The following is a 27685-nucleotide window of genomic DNA, read 5'->3' as shown; positions in this document are numbered from 1 at the left end:
CTACTTTGGCGGCGCCGATCGTTCCCGTAGTGAATTTGGAATTACTCTGCACGGCAGTGGGGTATTCCATTAGACCATTTTTTTCTCTCGTAATTTTTCACAATTTTTTTCTTGTTTTAGTAGGCCAGCCTCACATAAAAGGTATTTGAACGAAGCAAATTCAGGTCAATAAAAGGCGCAGAGTATGTGTAATTCATTCCAATTTATTATAGATGTGTTAGGGGATTCGTACTTACGAATCGAGGATAAGTAAGTACTCTGTATAGAAAATTAACAAGAACAAGAAATGTATGTGCATACCCAAAGATTCAATCATAGAATTGCAATCAAAGGATTACTGTGCTGAAGCCCATTCCCTCCAAGTCCTCCCCATAGTTTTTTTACACGAGATTCCTCCTCGTGTCTTTTTTCATCCGTACGAGCACCTTATCAATAGATTAGTCTCCTTTCCACTTGTCACTATATAGATGTATCTCTTGGTCTTCTGTCGGGGAATCTGTATTTCTTTTTTGCCATTATTTTGTGTCTTTGCCTATTTCTACACCATATTGAATAGCCATTTCACCATTTTTATAGCTTTTCTGTATTCTAATTTGCTATTGAAGCTATAAAAGACCGCTCTTAGTATCTAAACAAACCAGATTTATTTTATTTAATTATCATATCTATTATATTTAGGTGCTTGAATTTGTGATCATTTTTAAGTAACTCATTATTCTAAGAACACTGGTAGCTGTTTTATAATTTATTATTGGCAAAAAAGCAACGTTATTGATCAAGATAATAGTTCTATTAGCTTCCCCTGCGAGTTTAACAGTTAAATAATATATTTTTTAAACGGAGTTAGCACTCAAGGACCAGGGCAAATAACATATATTTGAAATGGTGAATTTACCACCTTATCTTACAGCCGTATGTTGACTTTAATGGAGCAATTAAATTTTCCTTGGATAAGAAATACTTTTAGCCTAAAGTATTTCTTATCCAAGGATTGGATGTTATTTTTAAATGTACATCCAATTTAAAACCAAGCACACGACTCGACTCAGCGGATGAAAAGTAATGGTAAAGTAGAATGCTCAAATATTGCACAAGACATACCTACACTGAGTTTCTCAAAAGATTAGAATTTTATAAATGACGGAATAAAGAGTAGATGAATTATTTTTATATAAAATGTAGTGAGAGTTTTTCAATATTAATGTTGAGTTATTTTTCTTATTAAAAAATAAGTAACCAAATCAAAATACTAAGCACTTCACAGTTTTTATCTTTACTTGCCGCTTTTTCCGTTCCGAAACTCACATCAAAATATTTTTAATTAGTCACTCCTTCAGAAAAAGCCGTTCATATTCCGTAATATACGATTAGATATTAGACTTAATCCAAATGAAAGACAATTTTCTCTCACAGTGGTTTTGCTCCCGTAACTCCAAGTCCAAGTATATTTCTCGTTGTTGTTTTCCGCAGTTCCCAGCTTTGCAGCTGTCTCCAGGGCGTTTAGTTTAGTAATGTTGCAGGCAGATTAGTTGATCACGTTTTACAGATTAAAAGAGTCATGGCATAATAATACTGGACAGGGAATTAGGGGATAGGGATATGGGAAGGGTTGAGGGCACATTTGGGGAGGCGGTGTTTTGGTTTCAGCGGAGGTTCGTAGTCCCAAAGATTTTTTAACAGTGCATTATTTGTTTTATCAAATGTAAGGGCAAATTTTTCTAGAGCAGATTTTAGTTTCGCTAGAATAGGAGTACCTAATTTTGAGATCCTTTCTGATGTTTTGGTTCCGGATAAACCAAGGCGCGCCAATGATTTTTCTGATGATTTTATTTTCTGTGGTTTGTATTTTCTTCAAGTGAGTTGCCGCTGCATGCAGCCAAACCGGTGATGCGTAGCTTAATAATGGTTTTATCGTAGCATTATACAGGAGTAATTTTGTCTTCGTGGGCAGCGGCGCTCCCGTAACTCAATAACAAAAGTTAATTGACTGCGTCCTCGTGGTACTCCCAAATCCGACACCTATTTACGCGCGATTTACTTAGCAACGATGCCCGGGAATGACGCTGGCAGCGCACCAATGATTCCCACGTTGAAAACTTTAACCTTAACTTCAACGTGATTCATCAATTCCTGTGTCTACCCGTTTCTAATCAACATTATTGTTCGTTCGTCGGCAAATGGCGCATCGTAGTTATGGTAACAATGCAAAGTTTGTGTTGTGAAAACAAACCGTATAGCAAGAATGTATAATGTATATGATCTACTTCAGTCCGTCGTAACATCTCGGTCATATACTCATTTCATAGCAAATATGTGAATATTGCAGCCAGAGTAAGATTACTTGAAACGCGATGAGGGATCGTAAACCATGGAGGATGCAGGAGTTAAAGAAGGTATCAAAAAAAAGTATTTAAAATTGCCATGGCCCATGTTACAAGCGATGCATCTTTATTTTGAGCTTTGCACTGAAACGATAATTGTACGTTTTCATCAATTAGCTCATTTAACCCTTGATTTCTTGTTTTAATTTGTCCGTCATTGATTTGTTTTTCATATTCAACGTAAACTAAGATGATAGAAGTTTCGCGGATCGATTTTCAATATTGACGATATACAGGGTTAAAATACTAAAAAACGAGCGACGATGACTCTGAGAGCTACACATTTGGTTTTCAGTATCAAGACTGAAAAAGCATTCAATGTATCTAGTTTTAGGACTATGATGTCTATGATTCTATGTTCTAACTCACTCGATTTATTTTCAGGTAAGGAAACCTATACGACTTTATACTTACTACTGCTTAAGATAACATGCCCAAGTCTTCATGTACAAGGTAACGTCTATCATATTTTTCAGTAGTTCAACTAAAAGTGCCTTGAATAGCTCGAGATGACTGAATATATGGACTGTGTGATTAGAGGAACGGAGTGTTTAGACGCATGTAAGAAATATATTAGCTACCATACGGGTAGTGGCAATTGTATTTGGCATTATAGTAATACAAGCCTCCTTCCAATTTCACTGATTAAATTATACTCCATATTAGTTTACGATGCTTTTAATGTAAGTTAACGATATTATATTATGTATTCAATGCAACTGAATAACTGATTCCTCTGATTTTCTATGCTTGACTTCTATCAGGTCTAATACTGAAAACTAGAAATATTTTATGTTATCTTGGTTTGTACCAGCACCAAATATCTTTACGTTTGCTTGTGCTAAAATTTTTATTGTATTTTTTAATTAGCACTCTTTTGTTTCGGTATAAAGTCCCGTATTTCTTCAATGTATTATCATTCATAATATTTATCTTTTAACTATTTCCACTCATAACATTCTGTTGAAAATTTCCCATTTATAAGCAAAATTATTGCTTATCCGACGTAATTATGGCCACGCCAAAAAACATCATATTATTGTACTACATACGCAATTTACGCATTCCCATGTTGTACAATAATGGATGACCAAAGACTGAATACAATTCTCGCTTGATTACGTCACATATTTGCCTGAAATTAATTTTAGATATCGATGCCATAAAGTCATTTTTGTTGCCGGATTTATTTTTCAGAAAGATTTAAGTAATTTTCGGTGTTTAGTTCTAAATCCAGCATAAAAGCGATATTAACAGTGTATTCTTGCAGAATAATTCATTGATTTATATTTCAAGTTAATATGTAAGTAAGTTTATTTAAAAGGCATTATTGAGACTCCTCAGTGTTGCCTCGTAAATTCTCTCACCCATCATATTTTACTTATATATTTCTAAAAAAATATCGAATTCATTCATCTTTCAATATTTTTTATTACGGACGCGTAGTTTTTCTATAATATGCTCTTATCGTCGTTGGCACAATTTTTCGGAGTGTTTCGTCCCATTGTAATGTTGAAGGGTCTTTCCTCTCTTTCAAGTCAGCATGGCCATTAGAACGTTGCTTATTCTTTTTCTTGCTGATTGCCTTGTAGTTTGGTATCATGACACTGGTCGTGTGCTAATATGTACCTGATATTTATGATATATTTTCATTTCTCTTGCTTCTGTTCTGCCTTACTTTATTGTCCTTCCTAAGTATTCCACCAGTTCATCTTCGTGAGCTCAGTTACGTTTCAGTTAGATATTGAATATTTTTTAGATTCGAAATTATTGTGGGATTGTCAACTCAACAAGGTGATTGAACATGAATCGGGGTTCTATTTTGTCCAGGATATGCGTACGTGGAGCCTTTGGCTGAGCGTACGACTCTCTCGAATATTCTATCAAACAGCCAAAGGCGTACCCAGGACCAATGCTAGAGGGGGGCAAGTGGCAGTCGTTCAAGTTATAACACAGAAAAGTTTAAAGTAACTAAAATCTCAAGAAAATTATATCAGCGCTTTATTAGTTTTTTAATTTTTTTGCTCAAAATCAAATATTTATATTTTTACTACAAGCTTTATACTAATATGATCAGTTTTCTTAGATTTAAAGAAAATTCGTTCAAAACTTTCACTTTGAACTACATTTACTTTTTCTTCTGGGTGGGGGCAGCTGCCCCCTCCTGCCCACCGCTGGGTACGCCCATGCTACCAACCACCGGAATCGAACAGCCAATATACATGTGTAGAAACCTTAAATCCTGTGTTTTTACTATCAAGTATTAGCCCTTTCATTTTTTAATGTATTGCTTTATTTGATATTATAAGCTAGTAATTTATTATTTTATCAGTGGTGCTGCTCCTGAAACCTGATTTATAGGGTGCCTTTGTATTCCAAGTTCATTCCTAGGCTTGTATAGACATTCCTAGGCTTGAGTGGTTTCCGAAATTCTGTTTCTATTCGAGTTCACGTTTCGTAAGTAGGTAAGTTTTTGCTTTGGCTCAGTCCTTTGCCCTGGTTTGGCACCGAAACCCCTTGGTTGCTCAATCCTCAAGATCACTTTCGTAGTTGGATTCGTTCGAGCGCACAAAAAATTTCGAAAATTACGCTGATTTCTTAGGACTTGCGGCGTAGGCGTGGGTTTGAATCGCTTGCTTAGAATTTTCCAGCAAAATGCCGATCGCGGCTTGAGTGCTGTGTGTGAAGAGCACTCGAAGACTCTTGGTCCCTTCGGCTGCCTCTTGAGCTCCTCGCTGCTGCCTCCCGTCAAGAGCTCGCTCGCTCCGCTCTTCCGTGACGCGTGCTACAATCAATACCATACTCAGTCGTCTCCCCGCCGAGAAACTGACTTTGCTGATTACGCTGTGCCGTGGTGGGCTGTGGCCGGGGATGTGCCATTTTTTTAAATAATAGGATTAGATACCGGTAATGGTTTAATTTGTATTTCGAGTCTGTGTGTGCATTATGTGTCAACGCGTAATGAATGGTAGACTGCTCGTGACGTCATTAATCAATTCTTTATCTGCAACTTTGATGTCAATGGCGAAAAAAGCATTGCCTAGTTTCTCGCAGATTCATGGTTAAGTGTCAAAGTCACACACAGAGGGAGGGATCCGTGTGAGTGGTTTTGGACGGGGGCATTACTTAAGTTCCCCTCGTGCATGTAGCAGCCCTGAATCGCCTCCAACTAGGTGCGAAGGGGAGTTTGGCAAGCGTCTTTGCCGTCCGTCCGGGGGCGCGCCTCCCTTCGCGTATTTTCGCGCCTTCCCACGCCGCTGGCAACGCCTTCCCGCCGCCCCTTCGACGCTGGCATGAGTGCACGAGGCCAGTCACGCATTACGCCCCTGCCTAGGCTTACCTCAATCCCATTTCATCGTTTATCGAGTGATTTCTTGTAACTTACACCTTTTTCCGTTACGTGCCGCCGATCAATCTCCATGTCCGACTGATTAAGATTTTTCATTGTGAAATGAAATGAAAATGAAAAATGAAATGATGAATTGAACAATGAAAAATTTTCCATTCCCCTGTTAATTACACATCAATCCACAAGATTCGCTGTGACGGATTAGGAGAACAGATTACCAGCGGGAATAATGATGAAGGTTTGGGATGAGTTGTAGGTCACAATAGGTGAGCATGAGTTGAGGGTGCTTTTCGCTCAGGCTCACTGTCCAATAGCAAGCTATCATCATCATGGCTGATGGAAATTGTAACAACATTGTCACTGAAAAATTCTTGAATACGGAAAAGAAATTAATTTAAAGCGAAATTCATACGGTTTCATTAACCATCGATCGAATCGGCTGTTCATGGTATAAATTAGCCAAAATATCAATAGGGAGGACAATTGTCATAACTTGAGCGTATATAAGAGTGGAAAGGGCACGACTCTACGGCTTTAGGGAGAGAGCTTCGATTTGAAAAACGGCCTCCGCTAGCAAGGTAATGAAGGGCTGCCGAGTTAGACTCGTGTGAAATGCCCGCAGAGGCGCTGTAGACGAGAGGAAGAAGGAAGTGGCGGATGCGAAATGGAGGAGAGTGTGTATTGAGGCACGCGATGTGGACCCCTGGGGAGGAGACGAGGGTCTGGCGGAAGCAGGGCCGGGTCAATTGGACACTCTTCCCTATACTCCCATCACTCCAATGAAAAAAACCCACATAAACATATATTTAATCAAAATAATTGTTCATTGTATGCACCAGACGTGCACGAAATTCGCAAATTCGCTTTTGATCTGCCTTCGCAGTGGAAATATGAAATGAACCTGAATTTGGTTGTCCTGAGCATTTTGGGGGGCCGTCTCACCGGATCTTTGGATCCGCGCCTGGGCCGAAAGATTATGTGAGCACCCGAAGGAAACAGAGTGGGCCGATAGGCATAGTTAATACCACCAATGATGGAAACCTTCCCTATGAATTAGCCTCTAAATTTATGACCCAATTCACACAAAACGACCACCATGATGAAATGATGTCGTTGGAAAGATTCAAAGTAGATATGAGCGTTTCTACGTAACTGTCATACCAAGGTTCAAAAATTCAATTTGAGATAAATGGACCGTTCAAAGTCCTGAAATGGTGTAAATATTTCAAATTTTAATAATCCGTACTTGTTTATCCCCATACTCCAACCATTTTTTACGAAAACGCCGCGGAATTGAGCTCTTGTTTCATATGAGCAAATGATTCCGTTTACAGAGCCATTCTATTACTGAAGATTTCGCAACGAAGATACAATTTTTCCATGAAAATTTCCAGTTAACCATTCTCCCCAATCATGGCTATTACTTACCAATCCATTTCATCAATACTTGAAAGTCACATGTTCCTGCAGAGGAATTTAATGCAACAGTGCGTCGTTTTGGTGTCAGTCAGTGACGATTGACATCCATTTTTTTCCGCTGACCGAAAACGAAGAATGCGGGAGATAAATCTTTTCGTATCCTAATCAAGTCCATCACAAGGATGAAAGATCAGAATAAAAAAATTCTCTAGTATTCACCGTTTTTGCTCTTGAGCGCCGTCACTGACTGACATTTTAAGCTTTGGTAGTGCACAGGTTTCAAATTTTGGTGCGTGCGCTTCATTGGCCCCGACTGGTACACTAAATTTGTGGCATAATATGTACCTCGAGTAATAATGCCATATAAGTTTTATTGTGTTCGGTAAATTCTTTGTTTACACAGCGGAGTATTTCATTTTTTTGCCAATTATTGCCTTCGGCATGCCGCTTGTCACCGTCACCTTCATTGTCGTCGCGTCGCTTCGGTACGTTTGTTGTGAAAGCGGGACATAGGAGTGGAATGATTGTTAAGATCTGAAATCCTTAATTGTACCATCTGTCAGGATTGATTCAGATGGCAAAGACGGGAGCTGAAAGACACCGCGATCATCGTGAGAGGAAAAAGCATAGCGGGGAATGCGAGGAATTAAAAAGGAAGAATAGAGAGCGGCAATGAAATCGTAACAGATCGTGGCAAGGGTGGTGTTGATGTAGTTGAGGGCAAAGGCAGAAACATGACCTGGGAAGCTTTTAAGTCGGGTTCTCCTGTGATAAATGCAGTGCAAGTGTGCAATTAAAACAGCAACAAAATAAAATTTGCAGAGATCCCTGTACACGGCATTTCTCCCTCCAATGAAATGCTGGAATAACAGTGGCACGGCATTTAACCCATACAACATACACTCTTTTTTCACCATGTGGAGTTAGTTGCTATAAATATAATTAAGATGTCTCCTTAGATAATAGATTACAGTGCTAGGCGTACTCACTATTTTAAGCGAGACTAAAGAAATGGAAGCAAAAGTACTGGATATAATACATACTATGCGCTCACGTTTCAGTGAGGTAGCCAAGAATTTCGTTCGGGGGGGGGGTCCGATACAGGGGGAAAATTTTTTAAAAACAGGGTACAAGGTAGGGGTTTTTAAACTAATGTTAACACTTTTTCTCAAGGAAAATAATTGTGTTTTTTATATTTCGGGGGGGGGGGGGTCCGGACCCCCTGGACGTACTCCCTGGGCATACCTCCTGGCTATACCACTCTTATGTTTCTTTTATATGAATTTCTGGGTTCAATGTATATATTTTGCAATGCTCATTCCATGAAAAAGAAAAGTTAACAAGCGTCAAATCACATGTGTCAGTCAGTGACAATTCCCGTCAGTCAGTGACACTCCATTTTTATGACCAAAGAGAGGAAACCATAACTTACACAAAGTCACGATTTTGCATACGTTTGGACAATAACTAGAACTAATTTACGTATTTCGTGGATTTTCTTTATCATGAATAATTTCAGAGCAATCATAAGAAACGTGACGATGTCAAAAAAAGGAGTTTCATTTTTGTCAGTCAGTGACGACGACTTTAAAGTTTAAAATCTCCGGTTCTACAGGGGTCACAGGGTTGTACCAAAGCCAGTGTATGCTTTCACTAACTTATTTTTGGAGGAATCCTCCAGAAAGTTCCTACATTGATTTGTATTGAGTCAAAGGGGAAATATATGAACAAAAACTGGGTGTAACGGTCAGTCAGTGACGCGTAGAAACGCTCATATAAGGATATCTTCGCCCTTCCTTCAAAATGTTTACATCGATAGGTACACTTTTAGTTGCGTGATACAGCTGATTAAGCAAGAGGTATTAGAAGACCGATTTTGTGCAAACCCTCCTGTTGTTTCACCTTCCGTGTATTTAAAGTGTGTCTTTGGTTATTTTGCTGTGTTAGTTTATAGAGATCGAGAAATTTACGCCGCCAAATTTTTGTGACTTTTTTCCGCTAAAATTTTCTATCACAGTTCTTCCCACTGATATTATATATGAGATTAGGTAATACTATGGTATTTCGTAATAACATACATATACATTTATATATGGAATTGAGAAAGCAAAGAAATATGTGGTGATTTTTCTATTCTCATTATTATTTCCCCTGATGTTGTGTTGTCATCTGTTAACACCACCTTCAGAGTAACTTAGAAAAATATGTTTCCTCCGTTTGTGAAACTTCTGTATAATTTTGTGTGCTTGAAATGCTATAGCAATAATAATTTATCCAATGCTAAAATTTTCCCGCAATCACTAGATTTTTAATTATATAGATGAAACACTTTGAAAACCGCTCTTGCCATGTGTACCTACTCATGCGCGAGTCTATCATGCGACCTGGGGTTTGACTCGCTAGGACTTACCCCTCGGCTACCGGGCTGTTCGATGCCATTCGTAATATTCCTCCATATATCCGTTCATAAGAGTATCCCGCTTAACTTCTTGGAAATTTTTTAATCCCCGTTAAAACGTGATAACAGTGGTCACTTTGAGCGTCTAATACAAAAACACAACCGATGAGTCTTTTTCCATGTGGCGCCCCTACCAAGGTTTTTTTGTAAGGACAGTTAACGCTGCTATTTTTAAGAGGCTGTTCTACACGTGGTAGTGTTCCGTGTAGTAAATTTTAATTTATATATCTGGGGGGGGGGGGGTAGGTAGAGTGAAAATATCACTGTGTTGAGTGATATATTTATACAATTAATGCATGTTTATGTTTTTCACGCGCCCTTTGGAATGACTGCATGCGTGCATTCGTGCATCATTGCGTGCAGCGGCCTGTGCGTGCTGCGATCGGCACCTATTGTGAGGCAACGCAATGGTGGTGCGCTGTCTCTCTCCCTCCCCCCCTCTCTCTCTCTTTCTCTCTCTCTCCGGGATGCCCACGGATCTCTTCGATCGCCTCTCTTCGTGGATGAGCGGCACGCGGTGCGGCCCGCCGCGCCTTTATTGCGTGCGCGGGCGGCGTGCGAAGCGCCTAGCAGCATCCAGCCCGCTTCTCTTCCGGTTTTCCTCATTTTTGGCGCATTCGAAAGCGCCTCCGTGAGTGCATCGCCCGCGTCACCACCACCACCACTGCTGACTCCGATGAGATCGAGGTCGTATTTGCGGGGCAGTCAATCAAACTTTTCCCCGGTCGAATTCTCAATCCTCCAATTAATTATTATCAATGAATGCATTCCTTCTGAATTTAAGTATTTTAATCTACTTTCCAATATTGAATTCAATTTAAAGACGTGATCTTTGAATGAAAAATTATTTATTTTCTCTTTTCACTGTCGTTGGTTTTTGTGAGGGCTGAAATATCAACGTTTAAAAGTGTTTATGGCTCTACTTACATCACTTGCACTGGATTTATTTTACTTCAATGGAGCCTTTGAATTGGTCGCAATAATAGTGCGAGGCTCCCTCGCCCTCCTCTGTGACCTTCCCTCCCTCCGCCCCCCACTCTTTGCTCCCTTTCATACTTTCGTGCTCCCACCCCTCCCCTCAATCTCTTTGTCCTCTCCTATATCCCGTTGTTGCATTCACAAGGCTCAAGGATATTGCATGCGATCTTTCTGTTTGCCTTGATAATGATGCCAAGCCGTGGAAACTAGTAGACTGCTTTGAATTATTTGCAAAACGGTACTTTTTTTCTTTCTTCTGCAACGAGTGCAGAGATACATTGAAAAAGTTCAAGTGGGACATTTAAAGAAATTGATGGTTGTTGTTTGATTGTGAAGTGTATTCTGGGGAACACGTGAAGACACATGGAATGGGTGCTCCGTGGCAGAAGTGCTCGGAGATATGCTGGATGATATTTATATTGATATTGGAATTGGTATCGCTGCAAACACTGATGTGGTCATGATTTAAGGCCTGTAACGGCGCACTCTCTCTCCTTATTTCCTTTAAACAATTTAAATCCTTAAACAATGGTGCGAAAACTTAATCCAGTTTGTCCATTTGACCAGAGGGAACAGATAATACCCTACGTTTGAATGTATTTTCGTACAAATCAGAAGAGAGAAAATTTTTCTTTAAAGTCATACTATATTATCATAGCTTCTTTGTCAATACAGGGAATTACCTGAATTTTCTTCGATGGTTTTTCCGTATAACGGACCCGGTATCGGCTCACCGGTACGCAACCACAACAAACCGAAAAATCCTCGGCATAATTAGGCCTTCAACTGCAGGGAAAATACTCCATTCGAGAGTGTGTGTGTGTGTGTGTACCGGAAAATGCGGTCAAAAGGTACCCTACCTCCTGCTCTTATTAGTTATCTCGACGGCACACGCCCTGTCTTTGTTTCTCTCTCGAGAGGCCCTCCCCACCCCCTCCATCGCTCTGTTTGGGTCGCGGCCTATCGACAACATCCGCTGTGAATCTGACCCTCTCACTTGAAATGGACGAATAAATATTAACGGATCTGCTGGGTGCTTGGTAACGAGTGAAACTGACGACGAATGAGCTCGTTATGATGCTCGCGTTGATCCGCGCCTCCTGAACATCCCCCGATCCATTTAAAGAAGTTGGGCTAATACTTGAGCAGATTTTGTGGGCATTTCCCGCGGATAGCGCCGACACAAAGGGTGTGGAAGGCAAGGGAATGTGAGGACGGGGTCTCTCTGCCCTCTCTCTCTGCCCCTCCGCCCCCTCCTCTTTGCCTCGAGTATTTCCCGCCCACCGTAGAAGACTTGCGACTGCCCCACTGCCGCTCTGAAGTTGTCCATCGTCCATTCGTCACTATCATCCCCATATGTGACGAATATTTCCTCTATACTATGCCATTCTGTAACACTCGTTAACGTCGTTACATATTACTGTATCGGTATTTCGGTTGCCACCGACGAATTGGACAATTTTTCCAGCAATTTGCATGAGTTCTAAATCATGTCCACCAATCAGGTGAAGTTTTGAGTTCGAAGTGGTCCACATTGTAGGTGGTTTGGGTTGTTCGTCACTTTCGAATGATATAAAGGGGAATGAAATATTTATAATAGCTTTCTAAATAGTTCTCCTTTGGATCATGGGTATAAGTTTGCAACAAAAATCTACAATTGTTATAGGTTATCATTAGGAAGTCTAACATTTGATGATTTTTTTGGGGAAGCCACTAATGATTTGAATCAATGAAAGCCATCTTAGTGATATTGGTAGAATACTGTTAGAAATGTGAAGTTGAAAATAGACCGAGTATTTGCTTGGTTACGCAGTAAAAGCTATCTTTTTTGCATATTCCTGGTTCTTGGCGGCCTCGTCTGGCCAACAAGAGGTCGCGGGTTCGAGTTTCGCGTGGGTAGGTTTCTTCTATCCAGAGCATGGCTGTTCTTATACGTGTCATTGTTAAATTTGTTGGATGCCCCGATATAAATTATCCAATATGAGCTAAATTTGATAGTTTTGAAGTAAAAAATGAAATAATCAATTTTAAATTATCAATAACAAATTGGAGTTCTCTTGAATGGCATGAGAATCATCGACAGTCGAACCAAAAACCAAGTAGCGGTGATAAAATCAGAGCCCAGCTGTGAAGAAGCAAGAATTAGGAAAGGAGTGAGACAAGTATATATGATTTTACACTTTCCCGGCGAATAACTTTAGAAAAATCGTCTCGGGATTGCGCGCGGGTTAGATTATTTAAGAGCGCCGACGTTTCGGGTACCGACTCGCTACCCATTCTCACGGCTACTGAGAAAGCCGTAGCTGGTAGCCGTGAGAATGGGTAGCGAGTCGGTACCCGAAACGTCGGCGCTCTTAAATAATCTAACCCGCGCGCAATCCCGAGAAGATTTTTCTAGAGTGAGACAAGGCTGTACATTGCCACCCTTAATTTTCAACTTTTACATCGAGAAAGCAATTAATTAAATCAAAGAAAAGGCTTCGGGTTTGTATATCCATGGAGAAAAAGTTTGCATGCTAAAATTTGCAGATGATATAGCCGTCATAGCAGAAAAAAGAAGGATTTGAGAAATATTCTGGTTTACATGGGTAGGGTAATAACTAATAAGTAAATATCAACTGAAAATTAACACAAAGAAAACGAAGAAACTAGTATGCAGCAGAAAAGACGAAGTCAAGACTAACATTAAAATAGGAAATGACATTTTAAAAACGCAAACACTGTTGAAGGTGGATGAATTCTGATATTTGGGAAGATCATTAGCAACGGGATAAGCAAGAAAGAAATTACCAACAGAATAGCAAAGAGAGCATTCCACCAAAAGAGTGGCCTGATGACAGCGGGAAACTTGAGTATGGAATTAAAGAAACAATTTATAAGAACCTACATTTGGAGTATGCTCCTATATGGAAGTGAGGGAGATTGACAGCAGCGGAGAAAGCAAGGATACGCGCCTCACGAAATGTGGTGGTGCAGAAGAATGATGGAGATCAAATGGATCGATCGAATTAGTAATGAGGACATCTTAAGAAGAGTAGGAGAGAAGAGAAGCCTCGTGAAAACATTAAAAAGAAGACGGAACAACCTTATAGGCCACATCTTGAGACATGATGGCCTGATGAAGACAATCGTCGAAGGGCAAGTGGAAGGCAAGAATGGAAAAGGAAGACCTCGAACAAAATATATGGAACAAGTAAATAAAGATTGGAAAGAGTAGAAATACGTAGGTGTGAAAAGATTAGCCGATAGGAGAACTGAGTGGAGAGCTGCGTCAAACCAATCTTAGGAATGTTGACCAGTGATGATGATGATGATAATAATCAACTGCCACCATAATGATGGTCCATCATGGGAGCTGTACCAATATTCTAAGTTCTTCGCTATGCCAATGCGCAAATCGCCCACCACTCATCCTGCGGAGACGGAATCTCCGTCCTAAAATGCCCCCTTCTCAATTTCCTTTTGAAATTGAAATATTACGAAAATATTTTCTGAAAGTAGTAGAATGGGCTCAGGGGCCCTTGAATTTACAAATAATGTTCTGCTTGCATCTAAATATCTATTGCTTAGTTTTTATAGCAATGGAGGAATAATATTGTCTTCATTAGTCAAGTAAGAGTGTTGAAAACCTGTTGTTTATAGATACAATTTTTTTGGGATGCCTTGAAAACTTTTAACCTTGAGGTGGCGAACCTTAACCTTCACTGTGTCAGTTTTCCGTGATCTGCACCCGGCTTTTCTTGTTCCTGCGACGCACAGAGGGAAAAATTACTATATGTAGCTAAAAATTGGCATAAAAGTTAACGGTATTCATGAAGGCTCCCTCCGAATAATAGTATAGTCTTGTAGCTGATGGAGGAGGGTGAAATCTTATCTACCTCTTAGCGGAGGAGGGTGAAATCGAATCTATCGCTTAAAATATGTAGATTATAATATTAAAAAAAAAAGAATTTCCAGGTACATCTAGGTAAAAAAATTAATTATCAAGATAGAACTAGCATAGCACCAATATATTACATTAAAATTTATTCAGGAACAATAATGTGTTTAGCTTCATTGCAGTGTTTTACCGAGTGTTTTTGTCGTTATATCAATGGTATTTTTTCGTGCATATAGAACATCAGTGCCTATGGGAAGATATTTTAATAATAGAGAAAAGCTTTCCGAAAAAAACGCATCCCAGAATGGAACGACTTGAAGCGAGTTTGCGACTCCTAAACAATTCCCCTGATTACCCCAATGGCACAATGAACAATTCGAACGGTAGCTTCGTCGCTTTCCTGGCTGCGCGTCCGTCGTCGAGGCGACGGTCAAATCCGCCCTCACCTGCGGCCGTCCCGTGCGCGAGGAGGCGAGCGCGGCACTGCGTGAGATGGAGCGCGGGGCGGGTGTGTGGCTGCGCCTGCGCGCTGCACCGCGGCGATTCCCGGGACTCAGTGAGAAGTCTCCATCGGATGGAGGCGTGGAGGGGGATGCTGGATGCGCGCAGAATCCGGAGCAGGGGCGCGAGAGAGAGTCAGTCGCACGCTGCGCCGCCACCCAGCCGCTCTTGTGAGTGACCGCGTGTGCCCTCTCTCTGCTGTGCACCATGTCGGGAGGCGGCGACGCCGGGGACGGCACCCGCTTCGTCACGGAGGCCGTGGCCGAGGCGAAGGAGGAGCAGGCCGGTGACAAGGGTGAGTGAGTGCTGCTGCCGCCAGGCCATCGAGTCTGCAGGGAGCCGCCAGGCCTCTCGCTCCAGCCTGGGGGCGGACGGTCGGTCGGTGGGGTGGTCGATGGAAAGTGGGTTCGGGGGGAGGTGGGGGGGCGGGTGCCCGGGGATTAGCGATCGCCGGAGGAGGAGGGGGAGTGATTGGTCCCCCCTCAATCACCTCACCTCTCCACAATACACATAATATATACATTTATATATTCCAAGCGGATTTTTTTATGTGAGCATGCACGCGTCACTGTGTGTGAGTGACGTTATTTCACAACAGTGGACAACCAAACTCTCTCAAATTGTGATTCAACGCGAAGGTTTTTTCGTATAGATGAGGATAGTGCTCACCCCAAACTAACCCACAGGTTTGCGAATTCTTTCCTTTGCCCATCTCGTCCTTGGACGATTTATTTGAATGGGGGTGTTCCAAGTCTTCATCCGGGATTCTTCGATCAGCAGCTCTGCCCAGTAGGCAACACCAACACGTTCCCCTCACAAGGGAAATGCCAACGGAACACATGCAAAGCGCTCCTGTTGTGATTAATTTGGGTGTTGCTGCACCTGCCTCGCAGGGCGCAGGGTCGAGGCCCTGATGCATGCATAGTGTGCGCACACACAAGACCACATAAATTCCCGAGAGCAGCACTCTTTGTTGTTTGTGTTGGTGCCCATATCGAGCAGGGCCCCTGCAATTCCCGATGCACTTCCCGCCATCCAGAGCAACCCAAACCTTCGCCGCAAGGTGAGGCTCTATCCTTGCGTGCATTCTCTGGCTCTATTTGAATTCCAACGTTTTCCACGTCAGACTTCGGTGTCTGACATTTTTGAGGGTTGTGTTTCCGTGGTGGTTTCATTTTCTCTGCAAGAACTCTTCCCGCACTCGGCGCTTTGTGTTTGTGCTTTGTGAAAAATCCGCGAACGGGGATCTCCACTACTCCCTTCTCTGCGACTTCGATTTCCATCTAATGCCAAACTAATTGCAAAACCTGAGGTAGGCAATAAAGTAAAGCCTCCTGGGTCGTTCTGAAAGCGCCCATTCTTAGCCATATGGATACTAATATGCATAGTTTTAAACAAAAGAGTATTCCTTTTAGAAGCTTTCACCTTTAGGCATGGGTAATTTATTCACGAATATTAACTATTGTGGGATGATGAGGATGATAAGAAGTCACGTAATAGCAGCCATTAACTTCTATCCCAATAGAAAAAATAGCCCACTCGAGTTTAGAATTGTCGGGTATACGTGAAAGCTCAACAGTAATATAAGAAGAAAATAATACACGAAGCGTTTTTGTTGATCTTAAGCTTTCTTAAAGGCGTCTCATCCCCTCTCTGGGAATGCGGGCCAAGCTCACGCATTCTCTTCAAATACGTTGAGGTGACTTTGGTCGATCTTCGTTTTTTTCTCTGCGACGACGGCGTATTCATTTGAATGTTTTCCTGAATGCAGCGTAATTTATTGGGTAGAATCAAATGAATATTTCTCCTCCGATTTTTAAGTCTTTATAATTCATTTCGTTATTTTTTAAACCTTTATTTTACTTGATAATTCTGTGAGGACATCTTGTACTTTTAAATGAGAGAAATGTGTAATGTTTTCGTTAATCATGCTCAATTGTGCCCGCAACCGAGTAATTGGCCTCCGGCGGTGGCCGAAATGACCCCCATTAGCGATCCGCCCGCCCGCCCGCCGATCGAGGGATCCACTCCCTAGGGTGTGTCTAGCCGTGCAAAACTTTTCCCTCCGGCCGCCGTAACCCCTTTTGTCCTCCGGGAGAGAAGAGAGGCACCCACTCCCCCCAACCCCCACACCACTCCACTCGCCAAGAATTCGGGGCAGCGGGGGCGGACTCCCCCCCTCCCTCCCTCTGCGGGGGTCCTCTCCCCCCCCCTCGCTCCCTCCAGGGTCTCCCGCCTTTCTCCAGGGATTCCGATTTGCGGAGTCCCAATGTCTCTTCAGGTATTTCGCGAACCTCTCTCCGAGACTAGAAATTCTGAATACCGCGAGGACTACGTTGCTCCTTTCTTTGAAACTTTTGGTCTGTGATTATCGGTGAGGTAAGGATTAGGAAGGGAGGCATTGGTGATGAGGGTCCTTTATATTGCTGCGGCCCCTTGTCCGAGATCAATGTCCGAGGCCCGCCCGCCCCTGGGCCGCTGCACCCCGTCTGCAGATTTCGCCACTGCATGGGAACGGGGGCCAAATGTCAAGCGCTCCCTGCGGAATATCTGCCGAGGACGTGTGTGTCGATAGAGAGGGCGCCGCGGCGCCGTGACAATCGCCGCTCCCGTTTCGATCTGCGGGGGAAGAAGCTTTGCAGGGGGAGCCGTGGCTGGCTGGGACCACTCCCGCCGCGCCGGCCCACTTCTTCTTTCACGATACCCTCACACGCCTGGACGACCTGGTTTTCATTCACTAACTGTGGTTCAAATGTGCTCTACCTAATGTATAATTTTCGCCAAAATCAACAATTACAAGTTTTCAATTGATGGCTAGAAGTTTTCGTGAATGAATTTTCCCAGGCTAAGAAATCTTTGAAAGTCCCTCCCATTATTTAGTAATAAACTGATTGGATACTCCTCTCTTAATTCAAATAATAACGTAATTCATATAATTATTGTGTACTTATCCGTCATATTTGTCATATGAGTATTTTCATATTCCATTTTTGGAATTTCCAATGCTTCTTCCTTCCTAGTTTTTCTTCATTTACATTGCAATCAGTCAGATCCAGTCAGATAGGCCAACTACCACGATGCAAAGGTTTCATTTTTAGCATAATTTCCTTATAGCCTCACATAATTCATATCTTCTCCGTGATGCTCCTGTCCCCCTCCTATCTGCAACTGGTAGGCAGGTGAAACTTAGGATTGGCACTGCGGACCAAGTAAAATCTAAGTGCCATGTCATATGATGGAAGTCCCTCAACCATGAAATATATCAATCTACCTTACATCGATGTTAGTTCTCAAGCAAAACTATGATAAAGAACATTATGTTAGATAGATTAAGAGGGGATGTATCACTAGCCATTCCCGTCAATAATCAGGCAGGTGTTCATTTTAAGTCGAGTGTACTATAGCGATAAGGGTTTCCATTCCATCTTCGGGACTGTTGACTTATCGCTTCAAAAGAGTTGGCTATCGCTAGCAAAATCTCCAATAGACGGTTTCAGCTTCCTCTAAACGTGTGTTTCAACTGGTATCGACCGTGCTTAAGTATTCTCGTCAACTTGAAGCAGCCAACGATAATAATATCTCTAGGTCGAACTAAAGGTTTAAGTCTTTATATTAGGATGTTGTGAAGGAAATAGTATGTTTTCTTTAGAAAGAGCTATGACAATTGTGATGCCCAATTGTATTGGAATTATTTTAGACTTGACAGGAGGTGATCTATAAAAATAATAATAATGATAATTTTTTCAAACCGATATCTTTAATCATTTCTTAAGAAATTTATACCCAATCGGCGAGTGCATTTGACATAATTAGGTGAATGGATTTTTTTTCTCGATTTTTACTTTAATTTTCCGAATCGCAATCGAATCTTAATCGTTAGGTATCTGTCGGTACCTGTCCCCCAAGGTCTGACTTAATGCCTCTTTCATACCCTCAAAAAGTAGTTCACTTGATTCTCGCATCGAAGTTCAGCTGTTTCAAAGGCTATATTCTTCAAAAATGAAGTAATATGCAATAACATTTACCAACTACATGAGCGCTCCGAAAAATGTTGCAAACATAGGTTCATATCCCAAAACGTCGCAGCACATTGATGAGTGGGGAGGCAGCCGCTCCCAAAGCCTCTTGCTCCACGCTGTAAAAATGGGGACGACTTACTCTCTTTCGATTCTTCAGCCGAGAGACGGACTCATTTTCATATTCTATGAAACTCAAGATGGTCTTCTTAATACTTAATAAAACTTCTTCTTATATAAAGGCCGGCTTCCAGAAAGTAGTAGGGAAAAATTTAACAAGTCACGGAACGAAAATTCTTTGCAAAAACTATGGCAAAAACTATAAATAACACCTACTCAACTCCTTTTACAAGCATCTATTATCTGAGAAGTAATAGAAAACTTTTTATCAAAATTGAGTTAGCTGTACCTTAGCTGCATTGACTCCTGGTTTTGATTCTACGTTCCTTTATAATTTCCATTCTATTTTCATCCCGGGGTGTATTTTTCCATGACTCTTGATTTGAGGTAGAGAAACAGTTAAAGAAGCCGCAAAAAAATGAATGCACCTCTGAGCACTCCAGAAATTTCAAGCTTATTGAAACACGATCAAATCCAATGCTAATGTGTTCTCTTGATTATCCTTCTTTCGCGCCATTTCTTTCTGCGAACTCTGCCTTAGGGTGCTATGATCTGACCCATCACACACTAAAGTGCTCCCTGCGGTTAATGTATCGCTAATTTGTCAGTCAAACTCTGCCCTAAACACTCGACGCGGCCACCATCCCGCACGCACCATTTGCCCTACTCCCCTCACCCCTCTCCCCCCCTCCCCCTCCCCCTTAACCAAAGCACCCGTCGCGAGCAAAAGCGCGCCAACTCTTCTGCCGAGAATGCCATGATCATCGCTACTGACAGGGGAATTATGTTCTCGTATCTATTCTATTTTCATCCACTGACAAGTTCGGGGATCATCATGTACTTGTGCTAAGACTATATCTACAGCCACGCTAGAAATATTCATTGAGGCAGCATCAAGCTAGACACTTCTTGTCGGATCGCTGCCTGAGACATAGTTGATTGGACCACAGTCGTTTCGTTCCTACATCCCGGGGAGTGACTGTGTGCACATAATGGTTCTTCTTCGCCTTTCGTTATCCATTTATCTATCCGCTCTTTGCGCATCTAGTTCAATCAAAGTCAACCCTGTCTCCGTTAGTTAAGGTGCCATCCCCTGGTCGCCCGAGTCTTGAGTTTACTCCCGCCCCTCACCTCCAATGGCAACCGCACCGCGCTTTTCGCCCATCCGAAATGCCCCGTCAAGTGTGACGACGGAAATTATTACACGTACAACCTCACATGATTTTTCCGGCCCGATAGTTGGTTTGGACCAAGCCGTAAGTATCAATAGGGGATGATACCCTCTGGGCGTGGGGGCCATTTCCTCTCCCTTGAGCCACATCCCTCGTCGTGGATTTCGCTTGAGGACGTCCGATGGCTTCATCCGAGATCATAGGATCCTTCGATCAGCAGCCAATGGATCATACTCTTACTCTCCTGAAATAGTTACAGATCTGCAGTTCATGTTTGCTAGGATATTTACTCTTCCGTTCGCGTGGGCCGCCCACAGATGGGAAATTCTCGGCCACTTCTCGTCTCCTTCCGATTCCGGGGTTGCTTCCCTCGGTGGCCCGTCGTCGCAGAGGCTGGAGGGGCGCCAACCCACGTCGCGGGATTTGCAGGCAGCCTCCGACTCATGCAATGATATGTGTCGATGGGACCCTCTCTCCTATGAGTGCCCGAAAGACGTATTGAGTTCGGAAAACTTTCACATTAGTGACTCCATGACGGAAAGATATTATTTTTTGTTATTTTTCGTTGTTTGTCTTTTGTTGTGTGATTTAAGACCCGCTCCATTCGTGTAAGTGGTAGATTCTATCTCTCCGATTGTATTGTCTTCATGAATTGCTCTAATATATTCTATATATCTGCTGTAAGCAAGTGTATGCCAAAACTACTATTTCAAGTGTTAAAAAGACTTCTATTAATTGATCAGATTTGCCTGAGAGAATCTGGACCCAACAAGGAACCCGTGTGCCACGTTGGCACTCATCATCATACGATTTCATTTCTCATGATTTACCCTGCATCAAGTGAATATGTGCCGACAGCTGAGGTACAACGGAATGAGGCCGCCTTAGGTACTTAACTGAATTATCGCTGATAATCCTGAGTAAATGCTTCAGTAATATATACATAATGATTTACCTTTGCTGAGATGGCAAATTTCTTTTGCAATTGGCATATTTAAAAAAAAGTTAATTTGAAGTATCGTGCGAATAATTCAGTGGTGAAAGTTCGTTCAAATGAAAAAAAGAAGCTCCTGAAGGAGGAATCTATGTCAGGGACCCCTTTTCTCTCTCCCCTCTTCGTGGTAAATACCATGATTTAAAGCATACCGTAAAACCCACTCGATCCCTCCCTCTATCTTACACGGCCTCCCCTTTGCGGCGCAGCCGAAAATCCACTTCAGCCGTGTCCTGCTTGGGACGAGCTGTCTGTCGTCTTGCCGCACTTATCCTCCGTCCACATTTCTGCCGTTGGCCGGCGTCCCACGGATAATCCGAGGTTTCGCTCGCACACACCCATCGCCACCTATCCCAACCACGCATCCGAGTTGTCCTCTTCGCGAAATGCCTCATCTATCCTTCTGTGCATTTCAACTTCTTCCTTCCCCTTCATGCTCATGCGTACCAATCCGGGACATAAGTCTCATCTTTTCTCAAGGCACTTTTCCACTCTGCAAGACATTTTGCCTCCAGCCTCTTCATCAAATTCTTAAACAGCATCTCTTTCCTTATTGATCTCCTTTTACGGTCACATGGCCCACTAGTGATGCGATGGGTCCGACGTGTTTACTAATTTGCTTTTTACAGTGGTCGGCGTATTTCATTGCTTTAAATACGTTGTGTTTGTGTCAACGGAATGTTATGATAAAATTCTCATTTTTCTTGTGCTCACGTCTATTCATCTGATAAAAAAGATTGTTTATACGTGGTATTTGTTTCCCTCATTTCCTGATGTACTCCTCATTGCTTTGCAGTCCTCCATACTTGACCCCAAGGCCAAGATCCAAGCGGACTCATGCTTCAACCCACGTCATTCCCATATCCCGATCTTCTAATGTAATTATCCCATTACTTTTAAGCAGGATGCGGACTTACAAAAAATATTGGGGGGGCCCAAACCAGGGATCTTGCCCCGGGAAATTTTATTAGTAGTAAGTTTTAAGTTTTTTAAGTTTTTTAGAAGAGTCATATAATCAACATTAGAACCTTGATAACTCGAATCTCGACATCTGGACACTCCGGGAAAAATCGACAAGCCTGACACATTTTTTCCTCACACCCATAACGAATTTTTGAGGGGGCTCGGGCCCCCTCAGGCCCCATGGAGTCGGCGCCACTGCTTTTAACGTACGATACAAACCAAGATGATGACAGGCAACTTCCCTGTCCTGCAAATACCGTATCTGAGTTTTGTTTGGAAGATGTCCGCAGCCTCTCTTGGTGGCTACGTCCTTCACGTGCAGGCCTTAATGAGACCGGAAGCTCGCTGCTCTTTATTGTCTCAGCTGCTGTCTTCGCTCATCATTGCTCGTCTTCCCACTTCCTTCCCCCCCCCTCCAATGCGACCGCCATTCACGAGCACCTTCTTGGCCACCTTTGTTGAGTGTGTGTCGCCATGGTCACGGCAGCGCATGCGTTCACTTGTATGGTAGATGCGGGGGAGGGAGAGGGTTGGCGCCAGGCGCCAGGGGGATGTTTGGCGCCGGGGGGTCGCGTGCGTGGACAAAGGGGTACGTGTGCGGGGGAGGGGGTTTGGCACCGTCGACGGGCGGAGGCGGGGCTATCATACCATAAACCACGGATCATCCCCTCCCACCCTCTCCTCTCACCATTTCCGTTGTGGAGGATTGATTGGCGCCATATCTTAGGAAATGAAATACACATCTTTTTCCCTGCGGTCTCACAAACGTTAGTCCAAATTTTTTTTTTGTGATTTTTGAGATAGAAATTGAGTAATTTAGGAAGAAAATGATTTGAAGTTATCTTTTGCCATTTTTTCTATGTCGATGCTCACATATTATGAAAGAGCGAAAAGTTTTTTTTGAGGTGAAATTGCCTTAACTGCCTAGAAACATAAAAACTTTTATTCCATTGTTCCATTTCCGAATGTGTACAACGAAAATGGCCATAGTGCGAAGTTAGAATCAGTGTCGTATTCTTCGCGGAGTGTCGAATCATCTTGGAATGGAGTGATCTCTAGTGGTGTGCACAATCCGCTTCGTTTCCCCAAATTGCGATCACGTCCCGCGAGGGGATGGATGCGAGTGGGATGATTTCATCGTCTACATTCGTGACGGACGTCGATTGAGCCAGATTCCGATTGTTATCGCCTTAACAAGGAATCCGATCCGAGACCGCGTCCGACTCGCCGTCCCTTTGTTTGCACAGACAGCCTTCTCCTCCGCCTCTTCTCCGAACACATTTTGCTCGGCGGAAAGTTTTACGCCGAAGTATGCAGTTCTGTGCCCGATGCTGCAGTTACTTTTAGGATTATCTTTGAGGGACTGTGAAACATTTAATTTCAAGTGCATTGAAAAAAAGATTCGATTATATTTACATCCTTTAAACGAAACCCGAATGAATTAACTTTATATTTTGTAAGGAAATACTCCGTGAAATAACGTGACCTTAAACCCTCTTGCACGAGGTAGGTACATGACAGCGGAGAGGTAAAAGGCCTCGTTCAATGCACCCAGGTCAGTTATTTTCCCCATGTCCATCCTCCCCTTCAAAAACTCTTTTGAACGAGCTCCAAGCAAGTATCGACTGCAAATCCATGCGACGTCTTTTGCTGTTCATATAATTGCACTACCAACTGAAATGTGTGTCTTCGGGCGTACCCTGTTTGCATGAGTATTCCAAGTAGACTGTTGGAATGCAGAAGTTGTCGATGATTGTGGATAATATGTGGCTCATTGCATTACCGCTTTTCCATACTGCTTTATTTTCCCGGAAGTAAAGCCTTAATACTAGAATTTAATACATTTTTATGAACTTTATTTTATTTAAAAGAATTTATAAATAAAAATATTATTTGACACTTAATTTTGAATCCAGTATCCAAAATTCTGACCGGAAAAACCGCTATTTGCGAATTTCTTCAAAAATAAGTTCAAGGAAAGTAAAGGGTAGTTTTTGGTCGGCATCATCATTTGCGATGCCATGCTGGAGAGAGATAGCTTTAGATGACCGCCAAGCAGAAGTGAGCGTTGACTGCAAGCCAATGGGATTCCATTAGGCCATTAGTTGACCAATGGCAGAGGGCAGGGTGGAGGTAAGCCCTCTTGTTCGCCATCGGAATACCGCTGAAGAGGTGCCCACGACTGTGAAATGGAAAGCCATGGCCGTCACCATCCGCGACGCGACGTGCCAATGCTAGAGTGCGCTTCGCATTTAGTTGACAGCGCGGGACCTTAATGGAGAATCGGAAGTTCGGCAACAGTGTTCTCCAAAAGGCCTCCTCAACTGAATGTGGAACGCGGCGTCGAAATCGGTCGGCCTCCGTAATCTTCGGCTGATTCTCTTGCCTTCGACGGAAAACAAGCATTTTGTTCTTGATTGAAGGAAAAAGATGGCGAATATGACGTAGTAAGACAGCCTTGGACCTATTCCTTGCACCTATTTTTTCTCGCCGGTTTGAATGTCATCTTTCCCACCGTCAACCACCAGAGCGAACTCTGCCAAGAGTAATCCTTGATGATGTTGATGCGTCCAAAGCTTTTAAGCCGGTAATAAATATGAAACTATGGGATGATTACCAGATTAAATAATTCTCCATATGATGATGTCGTAAAGCTTGCCTTCCATAATGTTTAAAGGGAAAAAAAGGTGTTGTGTGTGAGCAGCAAGTGGTTTAGGCTGCGCTGAAGATAACTGTGGTTCTTTGAGAAAGCATGAGTGAGTACGACTGAGGATTTCAGCGACACATGCATTCGGAATGGCATGAGTTGTCGTCATTTGAATGTGTGCTGCTGTTTGTGAGGGGCTCCATCATCCCTCGGCCGTGGGTTCGATGGCGACGGGGACGATGCGAGTGATGGATCGTGAGAACGCGCGCCGCGCTCTTCATCTCATCGCCGACGCCGCCGAAGGGGGGATCGAGGAGGGGAGAGGACTCTTACGTCGACGCAGTCTGCGACCGCCTCCCCCCATCCGCAATTGACCCACGGGGGCACACGCCACGGAGCTTGCTTGGTTGATGTTTATTGATTTCCTAAATACGCGGGAGCCGACCGTGTTTGTGAGAGGAGACACATGCCCCCCCCCCTCCTCTTCTTCTTCTTCGCCACCCTCCCTCCCTCCCTCCGTGGGTGTTTGTGCGCAAAGCGATGACCCCCCTCCCCCTCTCGCGATCGTCCAGCCGCTCTCTCTCTATCTCTCTGCTTGTGTGTGTGTGTGTGGACGTCACAGCTGATCCCCCACCCCATTCCACCTCCACCCACATCACCATGATCATCATCATCATCATGACTGTTATTACTTTCGCCCGCCCCCCCTCTCTCGCCCCTCCCTCCCTACCACCCCGCTCCACTTGTTTACGTCTTGCCGTCGTCATGGCGACAAGGGCGACGAAGGAGGAGTCGCAGGGTCTGTTGTCCGTCCGGGGCCAGGGGTGTCCTCAGGTGGCCGTCGGCGTCGCGCCCGACGCCATGCCCTCCGTGCTGCGTGTCTGGTGTGTGCCTGTGTGCTGGGTGCTCATTCGTGAATCGTGTCGTCACATCAAAGTGGAACTCCTTCCCTATCCTATCGTGACTCACCTTAACATGCTTCCATTCATCGGTGTGTACCTATTCGAGCAGTTGCAGCGGTGGTCCCAGAATGTATATTTGTGAAACCTTCAGTGTCCGCAGTTGCTTAATGTGCCTTTGATTTTTTTTGCTCAGTAACAGTGGAAGAAAATCCCCGCGAATCGCGCAGAAAAAAGGTTTGCAAATATTTGAACAAACTGCAGAGGTTTTTGTTGCCAAAGCTTTTCTCAAACTCCTCTCGAGTCTTTCGTCCGGCATGGTATCGGAAGTGCTCCCTCAATTTGAAGGTAAAGAATAAGACTATTTAATTTATTCAAATAGTTAGCTATCCCCTAGCATGCTTGATGATGTTGTCTGAATTGTCGTATAGAGGTTTTAGTGCTTCTCCATACTCAGGGGGAAGGCACCTCGCGATCCCCCCATCATTCAGATCGCCCTGCCGCCAAATTTGCTCTTCACTCGACTCACCCCGCGCCCTCCACCGCTTCCTTGATATTTCTGTCAAATTCACCGAACACCGTTACACAGAAACATGATTTTCCGATTGCTTGGATGTGAATACACGCTTAAATATTAAAGAAACTAGGGATCTACCTGATTTTAGCGTAAACCTAATTAAAAATAAATTTTTCTACTGTGTTGTTGTAAAAATGGGTAGGACAAAAGGAGAAAGAATTTAATTAATATTTTTGTACTAGGTTATATGAGGAATGCCTCTTTTCAACTGAATGAGTTTTCTATGAGGGTCGTTTTTTTGTAAGCTCCGATGGGCCATGAACAGAGGACGAAATGATTGACTAAAAATTATTTCATAGGTAATTTCTTTTCGACGTAATCAACTCGGCGATCGAGAAAAATTGGTCGTGGCTGTCGACAAGCTTAATTATACCTTCTTCATACAATTTTGCCGCCGACGATTTCCAATGAAAGTTGCGATTTTCCTGAAGCCCATCGCCCGTTTGAAAACGCATCCTTCTAAGCCATTTTTCCATTCTTCCTTTGAGCCATACTTCATTTCAGCGTAAAGATGTTAGTCACACGGCACTAGGTCGGAATTGCACGGTGGATGATAGAAAATGTCCCATTGAAATTGCTCAACGAGCAGTGGGGCTGAATCAGCGCTGAGATGACGGTCGTTTTCATGGATCGGAGCACTTCCAGAAGTCGGCATGTCTCTTATTTTGTTTTGAATGGGAATGGACGTAATTTTTCACAATGTTTCACACACTAGCCAGAGCGAATTAAAAAACTTCTCTTTTATCGGCATTGAGGACAAGACATGTTAATGTTGAAGGCATTCGACTTGTTTTCTGGCTGTCGTACCGCAGAGCACTCTTGGCGGGAGAATCAATTGAGGCAGTGTTGTGAATGAGATTGCCACAAACGCTAAAGTAGCAACTTACGATCAGAAATTACTTGAGCGAGTGGTACGGAGGATTCGTTGTTTCCCTATCGTCACAGTACCCGCCTGTCGATATGAATGGTATTTTTGCTGTGATATCGGAGGTTAAAAAAAACGGCCCTCGTATGAACAACATTTTCTAATGCAGGTATTTTCACTCTTTGGTCGCAGAGAGAACTAAGTTTTTCGTTGCCGAATTTTACTGCGGTGTGGAGGGAAATAGCTCATTAAGCCTTGGCGCGGTCCGGGCAGAAATTTCAAAGATAAAAATCAACGTGCGAGCATTTGACCCAGTTTTCTCCGCACTTACACCTCATTCGTATTTCCGTGCTCGCGCGAGTATGCGATTCGGCGCTCAACTATACGAGGCAATATTCCTCCGATGAAAATCTGCGGTCAGCCACATTGGTGCTCTTCCTTGTCGAGGCAATTGCTCCAAATGTCG

At 43.1% G+C, this 27685-nt stretch overlaps 1 protein-coding gene across 4 annotated transcripts in view; it reads left to right on the top strand.

The window, feature by feature from the left end:
• LOC124155565 (solute carrier family 12 member 7) overlaps positions 1 to 27685 on the top strand; it is a 329089-nt gene that overhangs the window by 148443 nt on the left and 152961 nt on the right. The window contains exon 1 of one of the 4 annotated variants that reach the window (XM_046529532.1): positions 2271 to 2393. The exons of 2 other annotated variants lie outside the window; for them this stretch is intronic. In XM_046529532.1, the coding sequence (XP_046385488.1) occupies positions 2369 to 2393 (25 nt within the window). In that variant the 5' untranslated portion in view covers positions 2271 to 2368. Of the gene's footprint in view, positions 1 to 2270; positions 2394 to 15075; positions 15262 to 27685 lie in introns of those variants that run through there. One more of the 4 variants, XM_046529515.1, reaches the window with a different exon arrangement.

This window comes from Ischnura elegans, chromosome 1 (genome assembly GCF_921293095.1).
Source record: "Ischnura elegans chromosome 1, ioIscEleg1.1, whole genome shotgun sequence".
Taxonomy (NCBI): domain Eukaryota; kingdom Metazoa; phylum Arthropoda; class Insecta; order Odonata; family Coenagrionidae; genus Ischnura; species Ischnura elegans.
This window is presented reverse-complemented; position numbering and strand designations above follow the sequence as displayed.